Below are 26,121 nucleotides of genomic sequence, written 5' to 3' on the forward strand. Positions count from 1 at the left end.
TCGGGTGGACCACACCATGGAAATAGTGGTTTTGAATATTAAAAAGATTCTGTGGGCTACAAAAGTCTTCAATCAAGCTAATATTTTTCCACGAGGTTGGATGTAAAATAAAAATTACTAGGAAGTCTTTAATGGCAGGCGTTCAATGATCACTGTTTCGTGTTGTGTGGTCCACCTTAGATTTGGATCTACTTCATTTGTTGACCCATGCCATAAAATTAGCTTCCAGTGAGGATGGACGGTGTGGATATACAACAAATATCGAATTGGGCCCACGGAAAACACCCGAAGGAACTTTGTGAATCCGCGCCTCCTCGCGTCGACACGTGTCAGCACCGAATCCCACTGTCCCGCGAGAAAACCGTTGGTTTCACGCGGGGCATATTCCTCCTATAAATACCCGCCATTTTTCCCTCGTTGTCCTGAAGCTCCTCCTCTCTCTCTCTCTCTCTCTCTCTCTCTCCCTGCAAGCCATTGAAATGGGGACAGAAAGAGAAAATCTCTCAGAAAACGGAAGTATTTCCGATCCAGATTCGAAAATATACGGATCTTCTTCTTCTTCTTCGATTCTGTTTCTAGGAACGGGTTGTTCGAGCGCCGTCCCCAACTTGATGTGCTTGTTACAGCCGTCTGATCCTCCCTGCCAGGTCTGCGTTCAATCCCTCTCGGTTCCTCCGGATCGCAATCCGAACTACAGGTCAGTGGATTTCGTTGAAATTGAGCTTTCTTTCTTTTCTGGTGCGATTTGTGTTGGCCGTGGATCTGAGTTAATTTGAGCTTTAGATCGTCGAATGCTGTTGGAATTTGAGTTTCTTTAAGGGTTTTGTGGTGTGGATTTGGTATATTTGGTGATATTTTGGGGGTTTTATATGGGGATTGCGGTGATTGTGTGAGCTTGATTGAGGATTTAGATCTAGGAATGTAGTTGATATTTGAGTTCTTTAGGGTTTTATGATGGTGATTTGATCTACTTTGTTTTGATTATGTGAGGTTTTGGGATTTTTAGGTGGGTTTGTGTCGATTCTGCAAGATGAGTCATGAGCTTGATTGGAGATTTAGGTCGAGGAATGTAGTTGACACTTGTGTTTTTTAGGGTTTTATGTTGTGGCTTTGGTCTGCTTTGTCTGATTTTGTGAGGTTTTGGGGTTTCTAGGCAGATTTTGTGTTGATTGTGTGAGATGAGTCATGAGCTTGATTGGAGATTCATATTGAGGAATGTAGTTGACACTTGAGTTCTTTTAGGGTTTTATGATGTGGATTTGGTTATTTTTGTTGAAATCTGGGAGGTTTTAGTGCTTTTTGGTGCAATCTGTCTTGAATCCGTGATCTGAGCTTAATTTGAGATTCAGATTGACAAGCAAGTTTAAATTTGAGTGTTTATAGGATTTGAAGATGCAGAGATGGTTGATTATTTTATTTTATTTTATTTATTTTTATTTTTATTTTTTCCAGGAGATTTTGGGATTTAAGGTGTAATTTTTGCTGCATTCACGAATAGAGATCGATTTGGATGTAGATTGGTGGATGCAGATGTTGTTGGTTGCATTGTATTTTGAGATTGAGAAATATCACATATAGGCAGTGATAGCCCAACTCCGAGGTACTGTACCATCTCTTCCCTCAACATGCCACTTGTCTAGGACATCAGTTCCATGAAAACTGTAGGCCCCACCATGACGATCACTCTTCTTGCGAGTCAGTCTGTGATCCACTCGCTAGGTGGGCCACACCTATATATTGATTTAGACCATCAGTTGTCCATTGATTCCCATAGTGTGCCCCACCTGATGAGTGGAACAACCTGATTTATGACAAGAGTGATCTTCATGGTGGAGCTTACCATTTTTATGTTACTAATGTCCTTCACCAGTGTCATGTTAGCTGAAAAGATGGTATGGTACGACAAGTTGTGGTACCTTGCTTGTATGTGATCAATTCTCTTTGAGATTCATGGCTAATCAAGCTATGTCCACGATGATTCTGCAGAAAATGCAGATTGGGAATATTTAATGTGATGTGTCATTTTAACTCAATCACAGTCACAAGTCGATAAACTTTGTTGGCATTTGAGTGATTTTAGGGTTTTAGTGTTGTTGTGATTTGTGTTGGATATGTTTTGTGTAACTTTGTCGAATGTGTAATTTGGGCTCCATCTGGCTATATATTGGTGAGCGTGGATAGGATTTGAATTTTTTTAAGGGTCTGTTTGTTTCACTGGTTACCAAGGGCATGCAAAAGAAATGTGCAATGATTACAAATTACATTACTTGTCTCCTGACAACAATTGCATTTGATAGCCAATTCCCATGTTTGGTTTGTCGGCGCTAAAATCATAATGATGACATTTTTACCTTTCTTTAATGTCAAAACATCACCAAAATACACTAATGTCGCTGATGCTGATTGGTTTCAACCTTTAAAAAAAAAAAAAAAACCATAATTACATGAAAAAGTGCAATGATCACAAATTTACTTGTCTATTGAATACATCTACGTTTCGACCATTCCTGTGTTTGGTTGGCAGTGGTAAAATCGTAATAATGACACAATTCCTTTACATTTAAAGGGAAATAAGCAAAACAAACAGGACACCCAGATCCATAGCTCAAGTGGTAGATTGAGTGAAAGATAGCTCGTTTCAACACTGAGGTCTTGGTATCGATTCCCTAGTGGGGGTGGCTAACACTGAAGTGTGAACTGACAGTGAGTGTACTAACAAGCTAACAAGAGAAAAAGAAAAAAAGAAAAAGCAAAACAAATAGGCAGTTAAGGTTTTTATACATCATTATCATAGCCTTGTCCCAGCTATTTGGGATCAACAGGGGTTTTATACACTATTTGTGCAATTTTCTATCTCAGTTAGTTAATTTTATTGAAATAGGAGATTAAAAATAGTTAATTTTATTGAAATAGGAGATTAAAAAGTGGCCTAGTTTACCCGCATAGGGTTTGGGCAAATGGCTAGCGTCGTGGGTTTGCTCCCCACAAACGCGAGTTCGATTCCCCTTCCTGGGATTATGATGAAGGCATCCGAGCACCTACACGAGTTTATCAGAGGAGGAGAGCTGAGGCCCCAACCCCAGCTTCATCATGGTTGGATGATCATTACATGGGGCCCAGTGGACCCAATTCGAGTTCTTAGCCACGTTAAAGACCCCGCATGCATGGTTGTGCATCTTTGAAGACCCCACACTAGGAAGATGCCTTTGGGCAGCTTATTTAGAACCAAGTGATACATCTTTCGATTGTTTGGACGTCACCCAGCCTGACCTGGACCACATTTGGATGTTACAAACGTTAGACCATGCCGTTAGATATCCTGGACACATCAATTTGGTGATTCGGACCGCTAGATATGTTTGAAGACTCAGGTTTAGGTGTACAAACACCCTAGTCTGCACATCCGACCCATGGACACGTTGGAGCACATTCATCAAGGCTTTTGATCATGTGTAGACATACCTGTTGCACATTGGAGATCATCCTTGTGCTGTGTGGCACATCTTTATTTTTGCTTTATTTTTAAATTTTATTTTAGATTGTTAGTAATTCAGACGGTCAAGAATAGTTCTAGATGTAGGGTTTGCTTAGGTTTTCTTATATATATATATATATATTAGTTAGTTTGTTTGTTTGAGACTTGAGACTTGGTATAATGGAAATATTGAATGAAATTTCTGTACGTTGCATCTTTGAGCAAGAAAACTTCATGTGAATGGAATTTCGTGTGAAGCCATTGGAGTGATTCCGAGTTATCTTTTTTATTCCTATCTAGGCATTTCTTTCTTCTCCCTCTCAAACCCTCTTTTCCCATTGACTCTTTTCTTTTCTTTCTCAAACCCTAACTCCACCATCATCAATTCAACCCATCACCGACCAAACTGACCCAGTCCCACCACATCGTCCATACGACTGTACGGACATTCCCATACACTACATGGATATGCTCGTACAATGTCCGTATAGTCGATTAGCCTCCCCCTCATTGATCATTTTCTTTTCTTCTCTATTTTATTTAACCCTAACTCTAGCCCTAACCTTTTATAAAACCCTAAATTCCTTTTTTTAAAAAAAATCAAACTCAAACCTTAATCCCTAGCAAAGCACAATCGAATCCTCGAATATAGAACGAAAATCCTATACTAGATGAAAGTTCTACCTTCCTTTGGACCATTTCCGATTAATAGCCTTAAGGATCTATTTTACCAGATTGTGATGTGGTCTTGAAATTGAGCTTAATTGAATATTTGACTATAGATTTGTGGTAGATTGGCTCTATTTTGTGCTTTGATTTACTCTAGTAATCCGTTAATTAATTAATTTGCATAATTCTAGTTTAGGCCATCCGTCCTGCATTGGATTACCCAATGTATGTGGTTTGCGGGTAATTGCGTGCATATGCAGGGACTAGTCTCACCTTAAAATGGGGTGGGGACACCCTGACGTCATTATAAAAAAAGAGTAGTCTAGTTTTTCTATAGATTCCTTTTTAATGGTTTGGGAGTGGTTATTGGTAAGAGAGAACTATGACACTAAAGATGCTAAATCATGGGACTCCATCTTCACCTTCTACTTTCATGCATTTATAGTTTAGAAAGTTCAGGCCTTAGGGTCCTTCCTTTTGCAGGTGTAATACATCGCTTCTAATTGATTATTCTCAAAGTGATGCCAAGCACAACTATATACTGATTGATGTTGGGAAGACCTTCAGGGAGCAAGTGCTACGGTGGTTTACCCACCACAAGATTCCTCGTGTGGATTCTGTGAGTTCAATCCTTGTGAAGAATTTTATTTTGTTTGTTTGTTTGCTTTTTATTTTTTTTAATTCAAATCTTTAATATGTTGACAACATAAAGTTCTCATCATTCATATTTCAGGGTTGCCATATTTTTATCTCTGGTTCGATATGTTATCTTTTGAAAAAGAAAGCCACTAAATCCTGTTTGTTAGAATGGGCGGCTGCTTCCCCTTAAGTTGAGGCTCGTAGTGGCCAAGCATTGCTCTTTTGTTTTTTTGTTTTTTTCTTTGTATTCTTTCGGCTTTGCCATTTATTGATAAATTGTCAAAAAAAAGCAAAAAAAATCAGCGTACCCCATTTAACTGGATAAGGCTTAAGATGATGACAACTACGAAGGCTATTAAGATCTCAAAGATTAGAATATGCAAAACAAATAAATCAACAAGAGAATGAAAGAATTCGATTGGGACTTGGGAGGACTGAGTTATGTTACTGTAGTTGCTAATTTAAGTCAATTTACACCCTCTAGGATCAATGCCCTTGATGCAATTAGGTGAAGCAGTGTCACCACTTCCTGGATATGACAAGCCTCGATCAAGAACACTTGTGGATGTGTGCATGTACGGTCTGAGACCCACCGAACACCAGCTGTTGCCAAAACTGATTCGCCCTTTTCATAAATAGAAAGCTACCACATGCGTGTTCAGCTGCTGCAGACTTGAATGGTCACAAAACAGTAACATTCATTGAAGGCCTATTAAATTAAGATATTACAAAGCCAATGGCAAAAAACCTAGATATGTGAAAATGTCAAAAACGTAATCAAAATCAAATCCTTCACACAGAAGTTGACACTGCACAATGTGGATCAGCTCAGCCCTTGCACTCGCACTTGCATGCACACTAGGCTACACATGCTCGTGTGTGAAATGAGTGTAGAGAAATATATGTGTTTATGTATTCATATGTGTGTGCGCACTGTATTATTTGGTCTGTATTGTACTATATATCTGCTTAATATTAAAGAGGATAGTGTTAGTCCATTAAGGCTAACACGCAACATTCAGCCATTACACTTTCTCTCTCCTTGCCACTTCCTCCTGCTTTTTCTCTTCTCTTTTCCCTTAATCACTCCACTTTCTACTTGGCATCAGAGTACTCTTCCTTGGCTGATCAAAGGTTGTTTTGGTTGGACCCACTATTGATGTCATCATCCGTGCAAGTGATGTCGCTAGCATACAATTCAATGAATTCTTGAAGGGAAAAAGTTATGGGATTTGGAAGAGCTTGATTTTAGAAGAACTATGATGATTTTTCTAGGAGTTTTTGGTCAGTTTTTCGGGATGTTTCAGGCAAAATAAGTCAGGAAACAGTCCATATTTACTTTTCTGTTGTACTGTTTTTTCTGAGGATTTTTGTGGTGTTTCTTTGCATGAATGCATATATGCATATATGTCTCTACAACGAAAGGAAGCCTTGGCTAAGAAAATTGAATGCCCCTTGAAAGGACTCTAGTCCTCAAAGCTAAACCTCTTTTTACAAGGACTAAGGTAGTGGAGAAGCATCTCCATCCAATGTGGGATGAGGACCTTACCATCTAAAACAATAAGAACCAAGTTTCCCTCCAAAACTTTTAATCAAAATGAGGTAAAGCCAAAGTGTTTAAACTTAGGATGAAAATTCAACGATGTATAATATATGTAAAAAAAGAAAGAAGAGTTGTGTCAAGCAAATCTTTTTTTTGTGAGTAGCAGGTATTCATTGTTATGCGACTCCAAAACTTCTTTAACTTTTGTCCTTGTTTGAACTACCTAAGAAAATTTGTGCCACGATTTGCACAGCCTTTTAACTATTAAAAATATGTGATTGCTGTATGATCCTTTGGTATAAGGTGATGCTAGACATAGTTCCACACTCCTATGGCCTTATGCGTATTGTCAAAGACTATAGAAATTCTTGGGGAAAGGCATTTCTATTTTCCTTCCTTTTCACCTCCTATGGTGCATCATTTCATCTTAGAAGTTCATAGAAATAGGTGTTAAAGTTTAGTGTAAGAGATTTCACAACAATTCTCATCATAAAAATATTGAAAACTGGTTCACGTGGTCAATATTCATTATAAAGGCCTGTTTGGAACGTGTGATTAGGTTGCATTTGGTCCAATGTAAATTCCATCTGGCGTTTGGAAATAATGGGAAGGATTGGATTAATCCAGGTATCATGTAAGTCCCAACAGGAGATACGACAGGATTTATGGTGGACTTCGAAATCCATTACATCTGTGGGCCCTACGTTGATGCATGTTTGTTATCCACGCCGTCCATTAATATGTGCCCTTTACACGGGACAATCGAGTTGCATATGTATACAGGTGACTGACATCAATTATGAAATCTAGTCCATTGATCACAATTCCATGGTCTTGCAAATGCAGGTTTCACTTAATACATTGTTTTTCCCAAATGAAGAATTTGATCCCAAACGTGGGATTGGACAATCAAAATACCATTGTATTTCCAAACATGTAATCATTTTTTTTTAAAAAGGCAACGAAATGAAAATGCATTAAAAGGAAAAGAGGATACAGAGGAAAGAGAACAGAAAAAAAAAAGAAAAGAAAGAAAAGCGAAGCTGCTGAGATAGTAGAAACGCCCTAACAACCTAGAAAACTGAAATCAAAATTACACAGATCCCTCACATTCGTTGCCCATTCTATGACCATCTTCTTAGCCCTAGCACCCACAGACGAAACAGAAGAAAATTTATCATTAAAACATCCATCATTCCGTTCGATCCAAATGGCACACCAAATTACGAGAACAAGCGCCACACGACGGAATTGAGCTTCCCAAACTTAGGGCCATGCCAAGCTGCAAGTAGTTCGACAGCTGATTCGGGGTTACACCAATATATCAAGAACCTCTGGCAAATATCAGTCCATAAAGGATAAAAGTAGGGGCAATGAACCAAAAGATGGTTGATGGTTTCCGCCTCCCGCATACAACAAACACATACATTAGCTAACTGCATACCGCGTTTGGCCAAATTGTCAATCATGAGAATTCTGTTACGACCTGCAAGCCATCTAAAGCAAATGAATTTTGGAGGAGCCAGATATTTCCAGATGAAATGATTGGCGAGGCCAGAATAGGGCGCGGAAGGGAGAATGAGAGCATATAGGGACTTAACAGAAAAAAGCCCAGATTTGTCTAATTTCCACTCTACTTCATCGGACTGATCGCAAAGAGGCATAGTCTTCGATATGAGATCGTGCAGATTCGTGAATTCAATGATTTCCTCATCCTTCAAATTCCTGATGCATCTGATGGACCAGACAGTTTGTGCCAGAGAAGAGGAATAGCATCTGTTGGTGAAAGTATCTTTATCGAGGGAAAGGCGATAAATGAGAGGAAATTGAAGAAACAGCGGTTTTTCACCCACCCAATGGTCTTTCCAGAAACGGATGGCAGAACCGTTACCAAGAGAATAGCTGCAGTTAGCAATCACCGAATTTTTAGCTGCCAAGATGCCTCTCCAAATGTGCGATGCCTTATAGTATGAAGAATCTATCGGCCACCAACCCCCTATAGAAGAGCCATATTTTCCTTTAACGATCGAGGTCCATAGGGCACCCTTTTCAGTCGCAAATCTCCAAGCCCATTTCCCAAGCAGAGCCGCATTCATGACTTTCAGATTTTTTATGTTTGCACCACCCTCCTTGAAAACTTTGCAAACATCATTCCACTCCAACAGGTGAAATTTCCTTTGATTCTCCTTCTCGAACTAGAGGAAGTCCCTTCTAATTTTATCGATCATCTTCCTAACCGTGGGCGGGCATCGGAACAGCAACATAAAATAAAGAGGAAGACTAGAGAGGGCAGATTTGATCAACGTCAAATGCCCACCCAATGATAGATAACGACATTTCCACGTCGACAGATTTTTGTGAAGTTTATTAACGACTCTTTCCCACATGTTTAGGGGGAGGTCCAACGGACAGGGGGAGACCAATGAAGGAATTTGGAAACGAATCCACCTGACACCCGAGCAAATCGGCGAGATTTTGCGTCGTCAATAGGGAAACGTTAATCCCAAGGATCTTTGGTTTGCTCATGTTGATCCGAAGACCAGACACCGCTTCAAAACAGCGCAAGGTAATAAGGAGATTACTGATGCAGTCCGACGAAGCATTGGAGCAAATAAGGGTGTCATCGGCGAACTGGATATGAGTAATGGGGTTTGATAGACTTGGCATTGAAATACCACGCAGGAGACCATGAGCCTGCCCTCTAAGCAACATCTGAGACACGCTTCAACGACGATTATGAAGAGGAGGGGGGAGAGGGGATCCCCTTGGCGAAGACCTCTGGAACTCTTAAAAAAGCCCTTCGAAGATCCATTTAGGATAATGGAGAAATGAGCAGAGCTGATGCAAGCCTTAATCCACCTTCTCCATTTAATTCCAAAACCCATTCGAGTCAGCATATAGAGAAGAAAATTCCAATCAACATTGTCATACGCTTTAGCAAAGTCCAGTTTGCAGAATATCCCTTAAGACTTTGATTTATGACAAGAGTGGAGAACTTCGTTGGCAATGAGGGCTCCATCCAAAATCTGTCTGCTTTTGATAAAAGCGTTCTGATGGGGGGATATGAGTCTGCCGATAACCTTTGATAGGCGACAATCTAAGACTTTCGCAAGGATTTTATAGGGACTCCCCACCAAACTGATCGGGGGAAATTGAGAAAACGTGCTAGCCCTTGAAACTTTTGGGATCAGAGAAATAAAAGAGGCTCCTAATCCTTTCGAGAGCCAACCTCTGGCGTGAAATTCATGAACAAAAGTCATAACATCTTGACGGACAACCTCCTAAAAGGCCTGGTAGAAACTCATCGGGAACCCATCTGGCCCTGGGGATTTATCCCCCACGAAGGCATCAACTGCAGCTTTGACTTCTATCTTTGAGAACTGGACCTCTAATGAGTCGGCAACAGATTGCTCCAAAGAGGAAAAAACTATATTATCTGGAAGCGGACGTTTCCAATTTTCATCGATGAGAAGATGTTGGAAATGCGAAATGGCTGTACGTTCGATCTCAGCTTTGTCTTTGATTGTGATCCCATTATCATAGATACTTATAATAGTCTTTGCCCTCGCCTGCATCCTTGCCATGTTGTGGAAAAACTTAGTATTTCTGTCCTCATTGGCAATCCATCTTAATCTGGATTTGATTCTCCACGAGTCCTCGTCTTCCAGAGCTATATTCGATAAATTCTGGAAAATGCTAATTCTTCGGGACAGAGCTTCGCTTGAAAGCGGAGCAACTTCTGCCTCAACGTCAATTTGCTGAAGATCAAACATCAGAAATTCCACTCCAGCCTCTCTTTTTTGAAGAACCTGATCCCGCCATTCCTTAATCTTATATTTGAGAAGTCTGAGTTTACAGAGAAGCCGGTGGCCAGCATAGCCATCTACCTTGAAACTCGACCACCATTCAATAATGTTCTGACGGAGGCTCTCAGATTGAAGCCAGGATGTGTTGAACTTGAAAGGTTTCGGACCCCAGTTTTCACCCTTCACGGAAAGAAGAATAGGACAATGGTCAGACGTCGTTCTTGGAAGAGTCGTTTGCTAAAGATAGGGGAACGACTCCATCCATTTGGGAGAAACAAGAAATCTGTCAAGGCGAGTTTGAATGGAATTAAGTCGGCCATTGGTCTAAGTATATCGAGCACCCTGTAACGGAAGATCGATCAGTTGATGTTGTTGGATCCAATCGGAGAATTGATGCATTGTAGGAGTCGACCTTCTCTTTCTAGAGTGATCTTCAGCAAAACGGGTAATGTTGAAATCACCTACCATGCAGGACGGCCCAATGAAAGACTGTCTGGCCCGATTCAGCTCAACTCAGAAATCTTCCCTGGCTGCATCATTGTTAGGCCCATAAATAGCAGATAAAAGACAAGAAAAGGGGGAGGACTTATCTTGGAAATTGACGGGCACCGACCACTCGCCGTAGCAAGACGAGAAAAGTTCCCACTTGGATGATTTCCAAGTAATCAGAATCCCTCCCGAGGAGCCGATGGCATCTAAGGTCACCCACTTCGCATCATTCGCCTTCCATAAAGAAGAGATCAAACTGTCTTTGAAGATGGGAACTTTCGTCTCCTGAAAACATATAACATCCGGATTACATCTGCTAAGGGTAGCTTTAATTAGGCTCCTCTTTTGCTTGTAGCCAACACCCCTAACATTCCAAGAAATTATCTTCATTGACTAACTTTACTGCCCTGGGCTCCTTGTCTCCTGGATTTAGATGATGAGGTTGCTATAAACCCAGGAGTCGCTTCCAGACGCTGTAATTCGCGGTTGGTGGAGATTTTTGCCAGTTGTTTTCCGGTAGACGAGTGCTTAACCAAGGGTCTCCCCCTATTCTCGATACATTGAAATAGAGCTATATAATCTTCTAAACGATCTCCAAAGGACAAACCTAGAGATCTTCCTAACTTCCAAATGGCATCTCTGATCCATTTCTTATTCTGGAGCTTTGCCAAAAGCTCAGTCTTGTTCATTTCCGTAGTTTGATTCTCCGCCTGATTATCCGCAATCATCTGCAGAGGTTCTGCCATTAGGATATCAGTAGAGAGATTATCCTGAAATAGCGTAATCAGACCCAGCTCCGAATCGGCGAGCGATCAAGGAGAGGAATTGGAGGGAGATGAAGCTCGAGTTTGATATTCTGATGCAGTGTCACTCCCAGCAGAGTCGATCGTTGGATCGAAAGAGGGGCTAGGCTTAGATGAAAGGGTCAGGGTGAGAAGAAGATTTGGAGTTTCCCACCCAAGCGCAGGGGAGTCAAGACGTGTTGAATGAACAACAATAGAGGGGGTCGACAAGGTGCTAAGGGGGAACTGGACAGTAGGTAAGAAAGGTTTCGGATTCGGATCCGGGTCCAGGTGTAAGTGCCTGCTCGAGGTGGAAGAAAAGGCCCGGATGGGTGACTCCCGTCCACGTGTAGAAAACAAAGTAGGCACGTGAGTCGCTAACTCCTACAAAAGAGGGGGACGTGGCAGGGCATTAATACCCTTTGACGCCAAATGGACGATGGCTTCTTTACCCAGCGGATGCTCGCAACCCTTCCCCGGATAAAAGGCCGATTGCCCATTATTCGAATCAACAAGAAGGTCGACCGCACCATGCGTCGGCCGAAGTCTCCAGTTGTCCGAATACGTGGACGCACAAGATTTAGCTACGTCAGACGAGAGCGGTGGATTCGACAGGGCGTCACCACGTGTCACGTAGAGGGCGAGAGAGAGATCTTCTCCGCCGCAGTTGTCAGTAGGGGTGGCAGGCGTTCGAGATGGTGCTCCGCAGGAGAAGCTGAGTTGTGTACCTTCTTCCGGGCAAGGCTGCAGAGACTTCGTCGGCTCCGGCGGAGGCTCTTCCTTGATCCTCCATAGGTCCCAAGAGTCTTCATGAGTGATTAACTGCATGGCTATTTATATTGAACTTCAAAATTAGTGAACTCCATACATTTTTGAGCATGGTTCTAAGCTTATAAACTTTTTGTTTATTGAAATAACTTAGAGCTAAAGTTAAATTTCATGAGCTATTCTCACTTTGCTCTTGTAATTATCAAGGGAAAGAAAAAGAGAAAATTACAAAGAAATAAATATTTCTTGTAATGTTGATGCAGGACGGAATGATCTAACCTAATATGATGCCATGAAATTAAAAGACAGATTAACTAGAGCAATGGAGTGACAAAATAAAGTTAATTTACCATAAATTCAGAAATTTTAGATTCATGATATGTCCAAATTCAAGCCTATGAGAGTCCTGCAATGCGAATCTCATAATGCAATTGATTAACCGAGACCTATGGGAGATAGAACCCCCATCCTAGCACAGGGTTAAATACAAATTCAATGGAAATCATGTGTTTTGTAAGAGTTTTGACGTGTTAGGGCGGTTTGAAGGCTAGGGAATGCGAGAAATGGGTTTGGGGTATCTATGCTTTTAGAGGAATTAGGGTTTGGAACATTATGGTCGAGGTTTTGGGAGGTTTCGGGTTAGGATTTCAGATTTTGGGTTTTAGTGATTTAAGATTTAAGGTTTCTAGAATTGGGAATATGGGTTTCAGGTTGTGGGAATTAGGGATTTATGATTTGGTGAAGGGATTTTCAGATTTTGGGGATTTGGATTTGGGAATTTGGGATTTTAAGGTTAGGGTTTCCTGAAATTAGTTTAGTGGTTTTGAAGAGGGAAGGGAAGGAAAGGGAAGGGCATTTGTGATGAAACAAGGGGGCCACTATACAAGGCCGTCCGTACATGCATCCATACATTTGTACGGACAACAAAGAATCGTCGGTTGTGGTTGGTTTGGGCTTAGGATGGGTCGATTTAGGTTTTCAATGATAACAAAGAAAGAGATGAAGAAGGAAGAAAAGAAGAAGATAAGAAAATATGATACCTTGTTGAGAAGAGAGAAAAGTAGAAAATATATCTAGGGAACCACTCCTTGTGGTTTTGCGCCACTAATTCAATCATAGAATGTTTTTTTTTTTTTTGCTTAATCTCAAAGCAAAAGGAGAGAAACCTCTTTCATTCATAACATGCATAATGGCTAGGGTGAGGACGTCAAACCCTTTATAGTCTCGGAAAAGACCTTTTACAAAAAAAGGCGCATTCAAATAAGATTGTCAACATAAAGACGCTTAACGAATTAAAAATTGTTCCTAACTCCTTAATCTCAATACAAATATGAGCTATACAAAAAATAACAACACGTGTAGATAAACAACTAAACTTTTCCATGGCCCATGGGAATCCATGATCAAGATGTCCAATGATGATAATCCAATGGTCCGATCATCGTGTCCACTCGATCCAACGGTTGATTTGTCCATCAAGCTCCTATATGCAACTCACATGCATCTTCCCCGTGCAGGGTCTTCAAAGATGCATGAACATACACGTGGGGTCTTCAACGTGGCTGGAAATGTGAATTGGGCCAAGTAGGGCCCATGTAATGGTGGTCTAACCACAAGGAGACTGGCTCAGCCCTCCTCGTCTGGTATGTTGCTCAGATGTCCTCACCAAATGTCGTGGCACTTGATCTAGGCCAAGCACAAAAAGCACTTTTCTGATTATATTATTTCGAAGTGTACAAACTGAAGACTCTAAAAGGGCAAGGGGAAGGCCTAGAAGGTGTGGGTGGAGGTAGTAAGAAAAGACTTGATGACCTATGGTCTAAGTGAAGTTATGGTCTTTAGTGGAATGGCATAATAGGATTAATTTAGCTGACCCCTGGTAGTTGGGATAATGCTTAGAAGATGATTGCTTCAAATTTGAGTTTATATGCAATGGAAGATGACCAGTTTGAGAAATAATGATAAACACATTATTCTTGTGCATTAAAATTTCTTTCATCCATCATTCATTCATGATAAATTGCTATTTTTCCCTATGTGCTGGGATGATCTACATTCTATTGTTGCATAACAAGTTTTTAGAATTCCATATAGAGATGTTTCAAGTTTCAACTTGGGTTGCTGGACAATTTTGATAGGGTGCAGAACCCTGGACTGTAATTATTGTGCATGGGCAGGTTTGTACCCATCAGATTGCAATTCTACAGTGCTGCATGCCCAGATGGCTACATTATAATCCCATTAACCAGACTGACTGGTGTACATGATTGCAATTACACCTGCTACTGTGCGCTAGAGCTTTGAGCCCTATCACTCATGGCCCTATACTTACGCACGTGGTTATTTACTTAGTTATGCATTTATGGTCATTAACGTAGTATAGGAAACAGAGAAAATGGGGCACCTGAGGCCTGTACAGAATGTCGTCTTATCTTGAGGGATAATACGTGGAACAGTTCCATAATGATTCTAATATGGTTATTTATTATCTTCTCTGTTTATCACTGATAAAAGAAACCCACCCCTGTTAATGATCAAATTTGACTGAATTTTACTAAATGCAGATTCTTTTGACTCATGAACATGCGGATGCAGTTCTTGGTCTGGATGATATACGTGCAATACAACCATATAGTCCAACAAATGATATCGATCCCACTCCTATTTACCTCACTCAGTTTGCAATGGACAGGTATCACTCCATCAGCTCTTTTTGTTTTGTCTGGACTTGCAAGTGTTGTGCTAAAATATCCAGTTACAAAACTGATCCTGCACCAATGTTGATTATATGTGATTGTGAAATGCCCAGAAGGATGATATATGCTATCATTAGCACACTATTTTTAGTCCCGATGCTAATTTCTGACTAGGGACTGCAATCTTTTGCCAGGATTGCAGTTACAGCATTCTGACCGATTAAATGTTCATGTAGTGTTCAAAAAACTAAAAAAAATAATAATAAAAATAAGTTCTGTTAATAAAATACCTTTATATAAAAGATAAGACGGGCTGGCACTATTAGTTAGCCATCTTGCTTTTCTTCGCAGGTTTTGTCATCTGGTAGTGGCTCGGTGGAGCTTCATAGATTTACTACTAATTATATAAATTACTTGAGTATGCCAAAAAGAATTTGTGGCTGTAACCCCCAAAGAATTTCTGATGTTCCCTTGAGTATTAGAAAAGAAGAAAGAAAAAACCCATGTTTCGGTCTGCTGCATAAAACTTTTCTGTAGTTATGCAACAGCAGGAGGCATTTCTATGTGGATTTCTTAACCTCAAAGAATGAATCCTACTGTAGTAGAATACTATAGGAAACCTGTGTGCAAACAAGGGAAGGCACTTCACATGTGCTTGCCAGTGTTGTGTCCAAATCATTCATCAAGTAGGCCCCACCATGTTTCCCATGCCCCCAAAATCAGGATGTCTGCTCTTCATGTGCCCCACCTGCCAAGTTGATCAACCTATTTTTTAAGCTATCTGATGGAATCCCATTCACACTCCCTCTTAGAAAGACGGGAAAGGAAGGAGGGAGGGCATGGAGAGGAGGGATCCTCCCTTGGTGTTGGGCTTTTGAAATGCTTCAAAAAATAAAAGTTCTTCAAAAACCCAATTTTAGTTTTATAGTCATATAGATCCCCTTTCAAATATTCTCAGATTTCTAGGAAGAAAATTCTAAAATCCTATGGCTAAGATTTACTTGATTGGTGCCGTTAACAAATTGTCAAATTTTTTATGTCATTCCTTCAATTAGAAGTCTCTCCCATATCTATCTTAGATGCGGAAGAGGATGGGAGCCACATGTCAGCCCTTGGAATAGGGCCAAGGGAGACGTTAGAGCTGTCCACACAATAGACGTGGAATAATAGGGTATTGAGATCCATGGCCCACAACTCTTTCTTCATCATGACTGCTATGTCCACTCTCAAGGACAACCAGAGAAACCCATGTTTATATATGTTTGGATACTTCCACATATTAACTATGACATAATCACATGTCCATCTAGGATCATGGTTATCATGATCTATGATCATGATCATCGATATCCTTGGATACCATCCGTGTCATCAATGGATAAGATTTACATTGGTTTTCAAGGCCATAGCTCCAAACACTCAGGGTAGCACAGTGTATTCTGAGTAATTTTCCATAAGAAGACTTCAATCATGCATATGACCTAAGATCATATAATCTCTTATAACGTTTATATGACACATCTTCATTTTATTTGCAAATCAGCATTGCTGCAAAATTCCCATACTTAGTTCAGAAGAAACTAAAAGAAGGCCAAGAAGTGAGGCGGGTCGCTCAGCTCGAGTGGAAGATAATCGAGAGCCACTGTGAGAAGCCGTTTATTGCATCAGGCCTTCAGTTTGTTCCTTTGCCAGTTAATTGTTCTAACTCCACCTCTCTGCTGCATTGTAACTTCTTACTTATCATCCACATCCATCTTGTTTCTAATATCTTGTTTCTGTGTAGGTGATGCATGGAGAGGATTATATTTCCTTAGGCTTTCTTTTCGGAGAAAAATCTAGAGTTGCATATATATCTGATGTTACACGTTTCCCTGAAAGCACAGAATATGGTGAGTATTGCTGGTGTTTTACTTAATGTGGACTAGGACCATCAAGCTCTTGGGCCAATCCCACTACATAATGTTTAGGTTCGTGGGCCAGGCTTGGACCTAATTTTTGGGCCCAAAGAATACATGGGCTGGGCCATGCTTGAATTTAATGACATTTCTATTCAACCAGCCTGAACCTGAATCTGGTACAGGGGTCTAACTTCCAGGTCTCTGCAGGCCAGCGCTGGGCCTAATTTGTAGCCCTGGGATTTAAATGGGTCGATCTTGGGCTTACCTCGGCCTAGTTCTCTCTCTTTTTCTCTCATAGTTTCTCATGGAAATTCTGGTTCTGCAGTTATTTCAAAAACTGGAGCAGGACAATTGGATCTTCTCATCTTGGACACCCTATACAAGGTCAGTTGATATGTATGACATTATCTAGTGAAGGAATCCTAGGCCTCAAAAGCCACAGAATTTCATGCCTCCATATTGTGCACCATCCATGCGCCTTATGTGTATGATGATCTGAGCCATTCATCACCTGCCCTCCCCCATTGATGGGCCACTACTAACAAAAAAAAAAAGAAGGTGTTTGTCAGACCATCCTAACCATCTAATAATGAGCTTGTATCATAGAATCCAATCCATTAAAATCAATTTAAGGTTGAAATATCTATGTGAGTCAAAATGTTTGACAACTGAAGAGTTTCCTATTAATTGCTTGCCACCTATGTAACTAGTCTCAAACATATTGTTTTGTTAGACACCAAACACGGGGCATCAGATGTGCCCCTATGTGTATGATGTTCTGAGCCACTGATCCCATGCCCTCACCCATTGATGGGCCACCAACCAAAGAATATATTTATCAAAGTATCCTAACCATCTAATAATGAGCTTGTCTAACTGAATCCTATCCCTAAAAAATGTTGAATATCTATGCAAGCCAAAAAGTTTGACAACTGAAGAGCTCCCTATTAACTGCTTGCCACCTATGTAACTAGTATCAAGCATGTTGGTTTGTTAGACATCAAACACGGGGCGATAGATGTGGTGGCCCCTGAAAATGACATCATTATCAAGCTCTGAATCTCTGCCGCTCTTGGTGTCCATGAATGGGATGCAGCTGTTCATCTGTGAGGCCCCAGTCATGGTATACCGTGATGGCAATGGTGTCCATAATGGCCACTACCATTACTGTAACTATATGGGCCATAACGGCCGTTACAACCCTGTAACACACAATGGTTGGCACCATTACCATTACGTAATGGCCATTACGACCCTGTAACGCACAATGATTGGCACCATTACCATTATGAAATGGCCGTTATGGCACACCTTGGCCCCAGTACCCCTCAGGGAAAATCAGTAAACGGTTGGGTGGTTTCAGCCACTGCTAAAAAAATTATTTTTTAACAGTGTGATTCAGGTGCAGGGCCCAATATGGCACTGCCCAAATACATGGGTGGTCCTGGTTTCGCACAAGTGTCCATGTATACCAAGAGTGCTTGATAGCTAACTAAGATTTCATATACATATCCAAACAGAATGGGATGCGGCGGAAGATTAAGGACCTGTTTTTTAGATGACTAAAAATGAGTTGATCTCACTTTTGTCAATCATAATTATGTATGAGAGATCATGATTTTCGTTTTCGAGTAACTTTTTTTATCCTTGCAAAAAAAGAAGAAGAGGAAGAAGAAGATCTCTAATACATAATTACAATTAACTAAAACAAGATAAACTCATTTTTAGGCATGTACCAAACAGGTCCTAATGTTTTTTCCTAAATTGCCTTCCACATTTTTCAAAATTTAGCATCCTTCTCGTGTACTTTTTATATTTTCTGATAAAGTCTAATGGTTGATATATTTCTGACACCTTTTTCTTTGTTTTCTTTTGTTTTTTTAATTTTTGCAGAAAGGATCACATAATACTCACTTTTGCTTCCCTCAGGTTGGGCTTCATTCTTTTTTAAATCTTTTATTTTATTTTATTTTATTTTTTTCCAGTTTGCAATTTATTTGAATCTCAGCCTACTTTAAATGAGAAGTGATAAACTGCAACCTATCACATGGTGCATCACCTTTTTTTTTGTGCCTTCTGATAAGTTGTTTCCACTTTTGCCCTTGAAAATAATAGATATTTTCAAAGGCAACATTCTTGTTGAAAGGCATTGTGGGTTAAGTTAACATGCTACAAGTTGTAGGTGATCAGTTCTAACATTAAATCACTCTACAATCTCCTTTCTGCTACTAATACATTCTCCTTTCAGTCTCTTGATGCTGTGAAGAGGATATGCCCGAAGCAAGCGCTGTTCATTGGCATGACCCATGAGTTTGATCACCACAAGGACAATGAGTTTCTTGTGGAATGGTCTAGAAGGTTTGGAATAAGAGACCCCTCATTTCAATTCAATCAATTCAATGTTTGAAATTACACCGAACAGCTTGGGCACAATCAAGTCAACTCAGGCGGCTTCGGTTCTGAGTACTTCAGTTAAAGTGATGTTCACTGTATGCATTTTTTTTGCACATGAGAGTCATGATCTAGACCACTTATAGTTAGCCCAGCCATATAAGGGCCTGGCTCAAAAATCAGGCGGGCTGGGTGATCCTTACCATTCAAATTGAGGAATGGAATGCCCACTACCCATTTTTTGGGATCTATTCCATTCGAGTGGTTTTGGTATGCTGATTGCCTATTTTTGGGCCATGGTCTGTAGTTGGTGGGCCTTATCGAATGAGTAGTCAAAGATCTTGTACAGTTCTACCACATCATCCATCGAAACTTAGGGCCCGTTTGGATGGGTGGATTGGAAGGGATTGGAAGTTAAATCCCAGGATTGGCCGGGCGTGCCAAACAGACTGGGTGATTTGATCCCGGGATATAGCAATCCCATGGATCTTAAGACAATCCACTGACAACACCATCATTACCTTTAAATCCCATCCAATCCACCCTAATCCGTTCAAATTTGCCTGGTACGTGTTTGGTTCGAGGGATTGGAAGGGACGGGAAGGTTTAATCCCGGGATTGGCCGGGCGTGCCAAACAGACTCGATATAGCAATCCGGGGATATAGCAATCCCATGGATCTTAAGACAATCCACTGACAACACCATCATTACCTTGAAATCTATGCCATCCACCCTAATACCATTCAATCCCTTCCAATCCACCCGTCCAAACGGGCCCTTAGGTGCAACAAGGGTGTTGAATTAGCATTCCTCCTTTAGTCTTCATGAAATGCTCACCACTTGTTATAAAGTTGGTGAGCTCCTGTTGAATTGGTTGTCCAGCTTTGAATTCCAACAATTTCATGTTCAGAGGTTTTCTATCTCCACATGCATGTTTATCCACATGCCAGCATGGCATGTGTGTGGGACATCCGATTGGGTGTATGATGTGTCCCCCACGATTAAGATGTGGATATGCAAAAATCAGGCTGGTCCATTCGTCAGGTCGACCAACCTATACAAAAAAGAATGGAGGTTCTGAAAAGAAAACTTGCCGACTGTCCATATTCAACAAACTTGTGTGGTCTGCCTGATGAGTGAAGGGTCATATTTTTCATATATTCATCTACACAGTTGGGGCCATCTTATGCACGGCTTAAATACCGCACAGGCATGTGGGGCTTGCAAACCTAATCCTATGCATGCTTCCAAAATTTTAACACTGTTTCAAGAAACATGGAACAGATGCCTTCTCAAAGTAGAGAACTGATCTTGTGTTGAATTTGTCTGCATTCAGAGAAGGGATCCCGGTGCAGCTTGCTTATGATGGTCTTAGAATCCCAATCGACTTATAATGAAAGGTAAGTTCTTAAGTTTTTTTAGAAACTACTATTCATTGAAGAGATGCCTTCTCAATGTAGAGAACTGCTTCAATATGATGGTTTCTGGATAGGCTTGTGGGACCCGGCCTGAGGACCTGGGACTGCATCTTTCCTAGATTATGTCCCAACAAGTTGCCTGGCCTGCCTGATTTAACATTGGTATGATGTGTATTTGGCTGGTGGGGCCAGCTCAAGCCCAGTGTGAACTCATTGGCTGGCTGGATTTGGAGACATGCTTCAACCCAGCCCAATTGCAACTTACCGAGTTAGTCCTTGCGGATGCCTACATGCTGTGTTCGGAATCTCACCTGACCATTTTGGAACTCAGCCAAGTTGACTCGGTTTTGCTGACCCAGAGTATTGAATCTGATGTCTAATTCACCTTAGTTTGCCAACTTGGACTCGAACTGTCATTGGATTGGGTCGACTTGGCGGGTCGACCTGGTCGGTCAAGAAATTAATTTTGAATTTATATATTTATGAGAAAATACATAAATAAAACATAAAAATTCAATAAAAATATGAAAATTTTAACATTTTAGAAAAGTGAGTATTAAGTAAATAAAAGTTAATTTCTATTATTTTATGAATAAAAATAAATTCGCATAGGCAATAGTGTATAAGCTAGGATGGTCTGGAGGTATGGGGCCCCTCTGAAGGTAGCGTTGTTTGCTTGACTGGTTAGCAGGAATAGAATCCTCTGTTGACAATCTGCGTGGAAAGGGTTATAGTGCTCCCAAATGTTTGCCTTCTCTGCATGAAGTGTGAGGAATTGGTGGAGCATTTATTCCTCTGCGCTTTTGTAAAAACGACTTAGGATGGTGTCCTCTCTGTCCTCAATGTTCTGTAGGTTTAATATTCCCTCTTTTTGTGTGTGTGTGTGTAAGATTGTCCTACATCTGTAGGGCCCTGATCGAAGGATTACAATTGTCCTGCCGGAGGAATAAATGCATTTGTTTGCCTCTATGGAATTCGGCATAACCCACAGAACATTGAGGATACCATCCTAAATCGTTTTTAGAAAAGGGCAGAGGAGGAATACATGCTCCACTGATTCCTCACACTTCATGCAGAGAAGGCAAACATTTGGGAGCACTATAACCCTTTTCATGCAGATTGTCAACAGAGAGGATTCTATTCCTGCCAACCAGTCAAGCGAGATTCCAAAGTGTTAACCACTGCATTTGTTTGCCTCATGGTAGTTGGCATCTTGCTGCCCATGAGATCTAACAGTTCAGAGGTGTCAGTAGATGGCGTCTTGATGCCCCTATGATCTGATGTTTCAGAAGGGTCAGAGGAGGGAGGGAGGGTGAGAGGAGTATTATAATAATGCCTATTGCTACTAACCATCCATTTGCGTACTCCCATTGAATGGCTATTATCACTCAATCCAGGTGATCATTGGTCATGGCAGCCCTAGGTAGGCCATCAAAATCAACCAAAAGTAACATCCGCACATGCAATAGAACAGGGGTTGGATGACATCATGACACATTGAGTTCTATTGAACTATTTCTCATCCTTATCCTGCGAAGGCAGATCGTATGTTGACAGCAGTGATAGGTGTATCTGTATTGACTATTTTGTAGCTAATCCGTTAAAATGGTTACTGACTTTAGAATGCCAAGATCGTGCTCTGGGCATGGTTCAAATAATCGTGTATCGTTTCCATATTGGCAACCATTGATAAACAATATTATAGAGTGTATTGCCAATACAACCCATTTATCAGTCATTTCACTGTGAAAATTTTAAAGGTAAAAGAAATACTGAAATAATATTCTATATCGTATTCTTTGCATATGTTTGTTTTTCAATCAAAAATACTTTTAACTGTTCACAAATACATAAGGAATTAAGTAAATAATAAAATATGTTCTCTCTTTTTTAGTTCTCTTGTGATTTTTCTTTGATCTACGATAAGCATCAATTTATCATATCAGTCACGACTGATACATGATATGTATCGGCTGATTTTTAAAACCGTGGTTTTGGATGCATGAGCTTAAATCAAACTGGGGACATTCAGTTCAGTCGAAACAGGAAATTACTAGACTGTGTCGACATTTCATAGGCCTCAAATTGCAGTTGCATGTCTTGCAAGTCCAATTGAAAGTAACCTAGCTGCAACTTGGACAGCAACTCGATTGAACGAGTCATGACTCGCCTGAGTCAGGGCTTGTGGTATCATACCGTATCGGGTCTGACTGAGTCTGCTTGACTCAAATGATTTGCAACAGAATCATCAAAGTCTCACAACCATGCTGGCTCCTCAGTATGGATTTCAGCAAATTATCGCGATTCAAATCAATAATGCAGTCTAATAGATGGAAAGAGATGCATCAATGGAAAATGGATGATTGATTGTTTCCATGTTAAACCTGCAGGTCAAAGTTGAAGGGCGACCTGGAGCTGGGCCCCACAATCTCTGTTGTTTCCATCAATCCAATCATTTGTTAAAAGGTATAGAATTTTTTCTTGTCTCCCCATTCTGAGGTAGAAATAAGGCCACATAGAGAACACTGCTGGAGCGGCGGTCAGCCCGTAGAACTCCAACCAACCATTCAAGGTTACTTAGGTTTGAAAATATGAGAAGAAAATTCTATCATTGAACAGGGGATGACGGAAAACGATGTTTCACATTATTCATGTGGAACCGTTTGTTTGTGTTTGAATGTATTCCAAATACGAAAAGATAAGGTATTAAAAACCCACCATTGAGGGGGGCTTGAATGTCAAGTATCTGATGGCCCGCCGGCATTATCTTCGCCGCTCTATTATTGTAATCTGCCACCTTTTCCGCTGACTTGCTACTTGCGCAGGACATCAGTGCCATGGAAATGGTAGGCCCTGCCATGAAAATTGCCTGGAATAAAAATTGGGCTGTTCCACGCATCAGGTGAGCCAACACAATCAATATGAGAACTCATAGTCTGACTCAACACAGGCGTGGCCCACCTATTGGGCAGATCAGCCTGCTTTTTGATAAGGGCGATCATCATAACATTGCGTACTGTTTTAGCAGTTTTGATGTCCTACACAAGTAGCATGTTGGCAGGGAAAGATTGTACAGTACCAAAACTCTCTGTTCCGTTGAGGTTTGCAAAGTGCACAGGCCTCTGCAATAAAGCTCATGTACACACTACACATGTGCCAGCATGGCACGTAGGTGAGATCCAATCCATCTATCAGGTTTGTCCAACCTTATACATGTTTTCCCAAAAATAAATCTGGTCCACTCAGCATGTGGACCCCAATATTGGAAACAGGTGGATAGGTTGGAGAATTTCAACCAAGTTTTTTAGAGCTAGACATTTGTTTTCTAAACTATGTCCCACCTAATCAGTGGATGAACCTGATTCTTGGGTTATGCCATATGGTGGTGGGGATTCTGATGGATGGATTGGATCTTGGACCTATCATGCCATGATGGGACATGTGGCGTATACACGATGTTCAGCAAAGCTCCACTTATATCGTCATTACTAGAAGCTTGGGTCCTCATCACTTTATTATTTTGTCCAATCATATATGGTCAGTCAAACACATGCACTGCAAACAGGTCTTTTATTCAATTAGTTGAACTGCTCGGATTGGATTTGTCGTGCAGGAAATATTCTGATAGGTGGGGCCCTTTTCTTAGGGAATTTAACAAATAAAAAATAAAAAATCTACTTAATATTGGATTTACATTCTGCTACCTTTTTCAAAAAAGATTTCCAATTAGCTACCCTAAATTATCGTCCGAGTACATTCGAATTAAATTCTTTACTACTCAAAACTGGGGCGGCCGACAAACGCAGGTCAGAGGCTCGTGTGAGCCCCACTGTGATGTTTACTGCCGGTGTGCCACCCCTTGTTAGGCTCAGGACCTAAAAAGCAGCCCCATCCATTATTCCGCAACCCTTACCCTCTAAACTGTTTCTCTTGGTCTTGACCATCTGAATCACATATGGCCCTCAGGTGTAAATTTTGGCATGGCATCTGATGATTGGAGTGGATTTCATGTAATCATCACGGTCGGCCCAGTAAAAATTAAGGGTGGGACTTCACATCTAATGGTCTCTCCAATTGTTTCTTTGGTGTGACCCACCTAAATCATAGATCAGCCTGATTTATTTATTTATAGCCCTAGGCCTAATGTGAGATTTCACATACACAACACACTTCAAAATTCAGTGTCCAGAAAAAAATAAAATAAGGGAAGTGTCTCTCTAGCAGCTATTAAAAAAACACACCCTGCTGGGTATGTAAGATCCACTGCAACCATTAGATTTGTAGTCTCACGGTAGGCCCAAAAATCAGGCTAACTTGTGATTTATGTGGGCGTGGCTTGACTTGTGATTCAGGTGGACCACTTTAAAGGAAGCAGTTGACTTGTGATTCAGGGTTGCCCTGTACACTATTTTCAATCATATGGTTCACTTGGATGATGTGATGCACCTGATTGTCTGGTGAATTTTGCCTAAACATCACCGTAGGGTATTAAAAATAATTTTTAAAAAGGTACCAAAAAGTTAAATTTTATATAAGTGTATGGTTTTTTATAAAATCATCCGCCCAGGTCCTCATCAATAATTCACATGTGCCACACCAAAGGGAACACTGGGGCCATTGCGGTGGTTGACGCCCACCATAAAACCTTCCAGATGGAATCCCGGGCCCACCCCCACCGTCTCGTGTATATCCCATCCAATCCATTCTCTAGGGTCTACATCCCATCCAACCCATCCGTCAGGTCCAGGATGAACGGAGAAACCAATACTCACGCTGTCACAATATTCAGGTGGGCCATATCATGGGAGTTTATAGATTTTAGGAGTCATCGTAAATACGTCCTTGTTATATGTCCCACTTGAGTTTTGGATCAGAATGATTCTTGGGATGTACGGTGAACATGAGGAGGTGCACCAGATGCACGGTCTGGATTCCACATACACATCACAGGTGGGACCTTGAAGCTCGAATTTACCATACGTTGCATGCGGATGATCCAAACCATTGAGATGATGGGGAAGGCAATATAGTACGGCCTACAATTGCATGGCTAAGAGAAAGAAACACAGCAACGGCTGGCATTCAATGGAGAATTTGCCAAATATCAACGGTAAATGATCTTCCAATCTGTTAAAAAAAATCGATAAAAAAAATATTTTAGTGAAAAACAAAAACAAAACGAAAAATAAAAACAAGAAAAAAGCTACACGCATTAGGTCAAATGAATAAAATTAGTGAGACGTGCACGTGTCTAAGAACCTTCTGACTCTGAGCCAGCGTGATCTCGATGCGCACCGGGAGCACGTCAGCACGTACGCCTCACCACCTAAAAATAGCTGGCAGGAATCAAAATGCATCACGAAATTCTGAATTTCTTCAAAATCCCATTGTTGTGCATAAATCAGCCACATCCACTCATCACGTGGACCATTCTTTTATTTTGTAATTTATCTATGACTATGCATTGTTTCGAACGACCATTGCCTAGAGTCGGGTTGGAAGCTAGGTGGGGCCCATCGTGATGTTTGTGATAAATCCACTCCGTC

At 40.8% G+C, this 26,121-nt stretch overlaps 1 protein-coding gene across 2 annotated transcripts; it reads left to right on the top strand.

The window, feature by feature from the left end:
- Positions 1 to 424: 424 nt before the first annotated feature.
- Positions 425 to 23,317, top strand: LOC131220747 (putative hydrolase C777.06c). 2 transcript variants are annotated; one of them, XM_058215562.1, is made up of 10 exons: positions 427 to 697; positions 4,628 to 4,763; positions 14,736 to 14,863; positions 16,411 to 16,558; positions 16,651 to 16,756; positions 17,091 to 17,149; positions 18,659 to 18,694; positions 19,014 to 19,123; positions 20,494 to 20,557; positions 22,966 to 23,317. In XM_058215562.1, exons 1-9 carry the CDS (start codon positions 480 to 482, stop codon positions 20,549 to 20,551), a joined length of 999 nt encoding a protein of 332 aa, XP_058071545.1. In that variant the 5' UTR covers positions 427 to 479; the 3' UTR covers positions 20,552 to 20,557; positions 22,966 to 23,317. The 2 variants fall into 2 exon arrangements, with proteins under 2 accessions (XP_058071544.1, XP_058071545.1); XM_058215561.1 differs by lacking the exon at positions 20,494 to 20,557 and having other exon boundaries at positions 425 to 697.
- The last annotated feature ends 2,804 nt before the right edge of the window (positions 23,318 to 26,121 follow it).

Source organism: Magnolia sinica, chromosome 12 (genome assembly GCF_029962835.1).
Source record: "Magnolia sinica isolate HGM2019 chromosome 12, MsV1, whole genome shotgun sequence".
NCBI classification, from domain to species: domain Eukaryota; kingdom Viridiplantae; phylum Streptophyta; class Magnoliopsida; order Magnoliales; family Magnoliaceae; genus Magnolia; species Magnolia sinica.

Coding starts and splice junctions, on each gene's coding strand:
- LOC131220747 (XM_058215561.1), top strand. CDS start 480: ATGGGGACAGAAAGAGAAAATCTCTCAGAAAACGGAAGTATTTCCGAT. Junction 16,559..16,650: donor TTCAGTTTGTTCCTTTGCCA/GTTAATTGTTCT, acceptor GTTTCTGTGTAG/GTGATGCATGGAGAGGATTA. Junction 18,695..19,013: donor CTCACTTTTGCTTCCCTCAG/GTTGGGCTTCAT, acceptor TTCTCCTTTCAG/TCTCTTGATGCTGTGAAGAG.